Here is a 7,061-nt window from a genome sequence, read left to right as displayed (position 1 = left end):
TGAAAGAAAATGATCGATGAGCTTAGGAATGATGAAAGCCATCATTTAACTGGATTTGTGTCATTTCTATACCGGCAAGTCATGTTCTAGCTGGCATTTCCGACAGAAAATGTGTGAGAAATCCCTCAGTGACACTGATCAACACGGTAATGGAAATAAACCTAGAGACTCAAAACCTTACAGCTGGAGGAGGAGGAGGAGGAGGAGGAGGGTGCCCTGATGTAGTTGTCATGTAAATAACTTCCAACTGAATCAGACTGTAGCTCGCTGGTTTGCAGCTGGGAGTTCGACTTACCACGGCAACATGCGTCCAAAACGCGTCCATGGGCTCCGGGAGACCAGGAAGCCCACTGTCGGGTCCGTTACGGCGTCCCATGCTCGGCCCCCAAACAGAATAATGGAGGCATAGAAGGGATCCAGCTGCAAAAAAAAGGGAGGACACAAAAATATTAGTGCAACTGGGACATTAAAAAAAATTCCGTGGGAAATGTAGTGACCCAAAAAGAGGAATAACAGCATTTCAGGTGTTGTACATGTACACCATCAACAATAGATGACTAACTGTCATGAGCAAGCTGGCATACTATACATAGCATGTGGTTGTTAAACCGCTAAGATGTTTGATGGAGCAGTCAGCAGTGTAGCTCTACAACGTGACATTACAGTGAGTAGTTATCTCCTATTTTTAAAAAGACAGTAAGGAAATAAAGGCATCACTCAGGCTGCCAAATAGTGAAGGTGCCACTTGGCAGCTCGGCCTGTCTGATGTTCATTTAGCATCGAAGGAGACGAGCCAGGATGAATGCTCGACTCCTGACTGTACCACCCGCGTCACCCAGCAGACTCTAAATCTAGAATCTTTATAGCCGGACAAAGCGCAAACCCTGGGAAGCAGTTGACTTACACGCTACTTGGCCCTTAACCATGAGATTAGTGTCAGGGCCCATTAAAGCGAGCCCCACCTCCCCATCGCACTACCGTCGCCCCCCACCACTGCCCAACATTTATTTCCCCCAGTACAAGCCCCTATTAAGCCTTCTGATACAGTGGAGCCACATCATGGAGTCAATTATGGAAACAAACAGGGAAACTTTTTCCATCACTTCATTTTTCCTGGATAATCAGCCCTTTGTTTGGGAGCTTTGGCGGCCACAATGTCCTGCATATCGCCCTTGTGAGAGAGGTGGTTTGAGGGCACAGGAGGGATCATGTCCAACTCCTTGTTCTGGAGTGTGTAAATGCCACCGCACATACTGTGACAGGACAGCATAGCGTATAGGAGGCACAGTATGTTCCCTATACCAGTAAGGTGGTCCTTAAAGGGCAGAAGCGGGGGGGGGAGACTATATTTAGGTCTGTGTTATGACAGTGACACTAAATGTCTTGACAGGTGTGATAGTGGAGGTTCAAAATCATTTCAACTGACTCACCTGAGCTACGTCCAGCAGATAGATCTGCAGGAAGAATCCCAGGGCACATCCTGTGATCTGGTAGGGGGCTCCACCGATGGCGTAGCATATCTTGTTGCAGACTGACAATCTGTTACCAGGTTCACGCTGGAGGACAAAGACAAGCAGAAAAACACAGTTAATCAAGTAATATATGCAACTTTATTAATGCTCAAAGTGGAACCGGGATTAGGACATTTTACGTGGAGACAATATCGCAGATCTGAGATCGGGTCGATCTACGAAGAAGACAATGTCAAACAAATGGCTTCAGGCATATTACTAATTCAACATGGACCTACTTATGGAGAAAGTCTCATAAAGGCTAAGTATTTGCAGCTGCCTAAAAACCTTTTCAGGCTTTGGCAGGGCCAAGCCCTTTGTAATTATAGGAGGGGTCAAGTCTGCAGAGACATACTAACAGGCTCACTGTAATACAGCAGTACATTCTCAAGAAACGTTCTCCAACTCTGTCTGAACACTTTAAACTCTGATTATTCAGCGTCGCCTTTTTCTAACTAGTCTGATTAAGCCAATAGCACATTTTTCCGTGCCTCATAAGGAATGTAGCCTAAATTCCTAAACGCTAGAGACTCTTAAGAGCCGAAAGTTCAGCCGGCAAGAAGCTAATCACCATGTAGCGTATTTGGCAAAAGTCAGGGACAGCCACTGAGGAACAAGAAACTCCTTGGTTCTCCCTGGCAAGTGCTCATTCTTCTCTGTTTTTCTCAACTGTAGATGTAATCATTTCCTCAACAGACAGACACTAAAACAACTCCTCTATTAGTGCCAGGGCCTGACCACACCATGGTGTCACACACACACACCCGACAGCACATTGGCAGCAGCCTGAACTGGCTTAAAGAGCCAATGGGTCGCCTGCCAGTTTGACCACTACTGCCCACTGAGGGATGAAAACACACCCTCCCTGCAGACCAATCAGAAGGTAGCATTTGGTGCTCGTATTTGCTGCTGAAATAAATATTTTAATTGCTGGAGTTGAGTGAGTAGGAGGACCAAAAATAAAAACCCATTTCAAGAGAAGTTACCTTGACCGGCAGGGACATTTTCAGTATTGTTCTCACTGATGTGCATGAGAAAGACCTCATCTGAGATCACACCACAACACAAAAACATCACTGCGGCTGCAACTACTGAAAGAACCAACCTCTGTCTCGCTGATACACCCAACCCAGCCTTTGTTTAGGTGACAATAAAAACTCTGTGCTGCTATGATTCGATGATGCTGGGCTCTTATTTCAGCCAATTAGTCAGACTGATGACAATGGCTGGCATAACACCAGTTGGACTACCTGGTGATTGTTTTTTTTAAATGACACTGCAGTGAGTTCTGTGTCTTGTAACATAGGTGGAGATTAGACTGACAGTGTATTGATCCCACTTTCTTCACAAAGCACAGAAGCACTTAAAACACTCCTCTTTTTTATTACTTCTCCTAATGACACCAGTTACAGTAAGAGGATATGTCTTGTGAGACACAAAAAAAATCCAATCAGCCCCACACAGTTTATCTAATGAGAGCAGATTACACCTCATATTACTGCTCCAAAGGCTTCTACTCTTATCAGTGCTACCAGTATTGAGGTTATCATGAAAGTCATTATGTTATCACTGGAGATTGTAAAGCACAGTCAGGTGCACATCCTCAAACATGGCTTTTTTTTTTTTTTTTTTTTTTATATTTCAAATGATTTGATAAATGTTGGAAGAGGATGTTAAAAACTATGATTTCTGTCCCCTCTTGTGTATGACACGTCGCCTTGTTAGGTGATCCCCATGCTGCGTTCAAGGCTATCGGAGATATGGATACTGCCACCTCTAAATAAGATAATAAGATAATAATAAGATAATAAAAAAATACGAAATTAAGCAGAGATGTTCTTTAACAAACCAGGATTTATTTAGGGCCACATGATTATCACATGGAAGAGAAAAAAAAACGGTGAAAAGCAACAGATTAAATGCTGTTTACATGACACGTTGATGCAAATGTCCTCCTCATTTTGCTACTACAAAATACATTATATCTGAAACATAAAAGACACATACCAGCTTTTATCTTACTTAAATATTTATTTTTGCTATAATGTCTATTATATAATTTGTATTCAAACACGTGTTACAACTTGAACCCTTTTTCTCAGATTTCCCTGAACGCAGCACCACAACAAACCTTATTGGCTGTTGAATTTAATTTAATAAATGAATTAAATGAACATGGATAATGCAGCTAAAATACCTTCTATTAATATTTTCCATGTAACTCATTTTAATTAATAAAAAAAAAGAGAATTATCCAAACGAGATATGCCAGTTTACACAGCTCATTTGCCTGAAAATTAATCATATTATTTCACGTTTTTAATCGCAAATCACTCATTTCATTCATAAATAATTCAACGAGTCGCAGTTAAGATCAAAATTAGTCACAATTTAACAACGCGCGCTTTGCTTGGAACGTTCAATGACAATATCACACACCCGTAAAAACGAGCTTTCTTCTTCCCCAGAGGAGAAACAGTGGCTCATTTTTGAATTTAATGAATGAAACTTACCTTTTTAGAGCGCGTGAGTCCATCCGAGCTGACTGGTTTATTCAATAAACTGGCCTTAGAGTATTGCTCACCTCCTTCTCCTTTAGCCATAGCAGAATAATGGAGGAATAGTAAACAGGTGTCCTAATTTTGGGAGGAAAAATGTTCAATAGTGTCGCTCTGGTCTACAATCTTACAACTATGAAGCTGTGGAGAGGCAGAAAGGCTGGATGTTAGATTCCCCCGCCCTCTCTTTCAACGTGCCACCCCTTTCACCACGCCCCTTGGAAAAAGGGCCAACCTCTCATACTCATCCGACACACATCATCAATAAGATAATAAGAAATTCTCTGAATAAAATGAGCTTTTATCAACTGTGGTTTCTCATCCCTGATGGTTTCATTTATAAGTAGCTTTATCACAGGTTGCACAACCAGCTCTGCTCCCAGCAGACCACATGACAATAATAACAAGACAATAAAAACCTGTGCAATACATTACACATTACACTGTGCAATAATAGTTAAAATAGTTAAAATAGTTAAAAGTTTTTTTCTGTCTGTAAATATAATATTTCAGTCATTGTTGTTTTTCTACTGTTTTTTTTTTATTGCTTATTTATAATACTTGTTTTTTTTTTTTTTCATTTTGTCTCTATGTGTGCACTGTACTCTACGCTGCTGTAAGCCTGCAAATTTCCTAATAAAGGATTATCTTATCTTATCTTATCTTATCTTATATGTCTGCAGAGAATATGTCACATGTTGCATACTTATATACAAACAGAAAGGCCCTTGTTCCAATATCAATTTAATGTGAGTTTTGTCCTAGATTTGCACATTGTTGAGTTGAAACTGCATGGAGACATCATGTTTTGAAATCATGAGTTCATAGTTAGCTGAATAAATGTGTAAAAAGTTGGAAGACCCAGATTGCGGTGAATTTTAAATAAACTAGAATATGTATTAAATGTTTTCAAAAATTGTTTGAAAACTAGAATATGTATTAAGCATGTTACTCAAACATTGCATTGTTTGAATAAACTAGAATATGTATTAAGCATGTTACTCAAACATTGCATTGTTTGAATATTGCACATCCTTATTTAAGAACGAGATTTTGACTAAATTAAGTATATGAACTTTGTCTTATATTATAGTATTGAAACTAAGATTTTGCCTGCTCTTTTTGTGACATCTTAAATTTATACTTATCTATATGTTTAAATTTTCACCGTAATCTTTTAAGTGGTTTGAACAAAAAACAATATATAGCAATTGCTGCCATTTTTAAATAAATATGTAAAAAGTTGGAAGAGCCCAGGTTGCTTCTTTTTTTTTTTTTGAGGTGGTGCAGTGAATTTTAAATAAACTATAATATGTATTAAGCATGTTACTCAAACATTGCATTGTTTGAATATTGCACACTCTAATTTAAGAACGAGATGTTGACTAAGTTAAGTAAAATTAACTTTGTCTTGGTATTAAAACTAAGATTGCATCATTTTTGCCTGCTCTTTTTGTGACATCTTAAATTTATTACTTTTATATATGTTTAAATTTCCACCGTAATCTTTTAAGAGGTTTGAACAAAAAACAATATATAGCAATCGCTGCCAGTTTTAACTTTACACATTATATCCTAATATTTAAAGTAGGCATTGTAATAGATTTTTATTATTTTAAGAGCAGCGGATACAGAAACACTTTTTGTAATAATCTGGCACACCAAAAGAAGTGTTGCGTAGTAATGGTAAAAAAAAAATAAAAAAATGATAAGATCATTTTTCTATGGCACATGGGGTTCTCTGGTACAATAACTGGTTAAAAGCTACGAATGTACAATTGTTTGGGCTGTACCTTCTTACATTTTTATGTTTTTGGCCCACAATCCAAAAAGTTTGGTCCTTCCTGGTCTAAACTATATGCTTCAGGGATAAGTTTCAATTATACAAACATGGTCCCAAAATATATTTTTTTGAGTTGCTATGTGGTATTTTGACTGTAACAAACAGTGTCTGGATACAATTCCGGGATTCTATGTCATTTACATGCAAACACTTTTGCATAATGTATATTTTGGAAATGAAGTCGCAGTGTGTGTGTGTGTGTGTGTGTGTTTCTATGTGTGTGTGTAACTGCTATCTCTTGTCAGTCCTGCTGTCGTCTCGCAGTGACCACCTTCCTCTGTACTGACCATCAATGAAGACAGTTCAAAGTGACCGTTTTTAGCATCTTTTAATACGGACACTCCATATAGCCCGGCATGTTAAATGGAAGCACACACGAGGTTCCTCATGTGTGGCAGAACAAACAACAACTTGACTCATGCGGCCAACGGGACGGGGAGCTGCTCGCTGCCTGAAGGTTTCTCAAACTCTCCCTCTCTCTCTCAGGTCTTTATTTGCAAAGTGGCCTCTGCTCTGGCGAGCGGCTCTGCATGTATATGTTCCCATTATGGCTGAGCACACATACCTGCAGTATATATACATACAGTAAACACACACTGTAAACACACACGCCGCCACTAGTTTGAATGCTCATCTTTGTGTCCAGTACTGGCATGCAGGAGATGTAAAGATATGTACCAATGTTTACTCATGGCTATGCATGCACACAGTCTTTCCACCATCACACACACACACACACACACACACACACCAACAGGCGTCACACAGGTAAGAGCGCACACACACACACACACACTGTGCCTCCTCCCCTTGATTAAACATAAATTTACCATGCAACTTTAACTCCCAATGTGTGAGCACCTATTTGTTTATTCACACCTGATGCTTGCACACCTCTTTTCTCTCCCAGCTGCTGTGCTACTGTTCGAATGGTTGAAACACAACCGTGAAAAACTGCACAGTCAAATTCAGACCACACGCACACGCTGTGCTGCGTGTGAGGCAAATCATGTCAACATGCTGCAGGTTAGATAGAACATTATGTCCCGCTGAGGTTGGGTTGCTGTATTGTATTTCAAAATGTCCCGTTACTGAATTTCACCACACTCTTTGACTGGTGTCTGCTCTGAGTTTGAGATCATTTCAATA

General features: G+C 39.6%; 1 protein-coding gene across 1 annotated transcript in view; it reads right to left on the bottom strand.

The window, feature by feature from the left end:
• mfsd2ab (MFSD2 lysolipid transporter A, lysophospholipid b) overlaps positions 1-4,209 on the bottom strand; it is an 18,693-nt gene extending 14,484 nt beyond the window's left edge. Inside the window, exons 1-3 of the mRNA XM_054605773.1 lie at positions 4,025-4,209; positions 1,431-1,556; positions 296-420 (exon numbers count right to left, since the gene is read on the bottom strand). Coding sequence (XP_054461748.1) covers positions 296-420; positions 1,431-1,556; positions 4,025-4,114 — 341 coding nt within the window. The 5' untranslated portion in view covers positions 4,115-4,209. The remainder of the gene's footprint in view (positions 1-295; positions 421-1,430; positions 1,557-4,024) is intronic.
• Positions 4,210-7,061: the final 2,852 nt, after the last annotated feature.

The sequence above is a fragment of the Anoplopoma fimbria genome, chromosome 10, assembly GCF_027596085.1.
Source record: "Anoplopoma fimbria isolate UVic2021 breed Golden Eagle Sablefish chromosome 10, Afim_UVic_2022, whole genome shotgun sequence".
Taxonomy (NCBI): domain Eukaryota; kingdom Metazoa; phylum Chordata; class Actinopteri; order Perciformes; family Anoplopomatidae; genus Anoplopoma; species Anoplopoma fimbria.
Note: the sequence above shows the minus strand (reverse complement) of the source record. Positions and strands in the feature narration are given on the sequence as shown.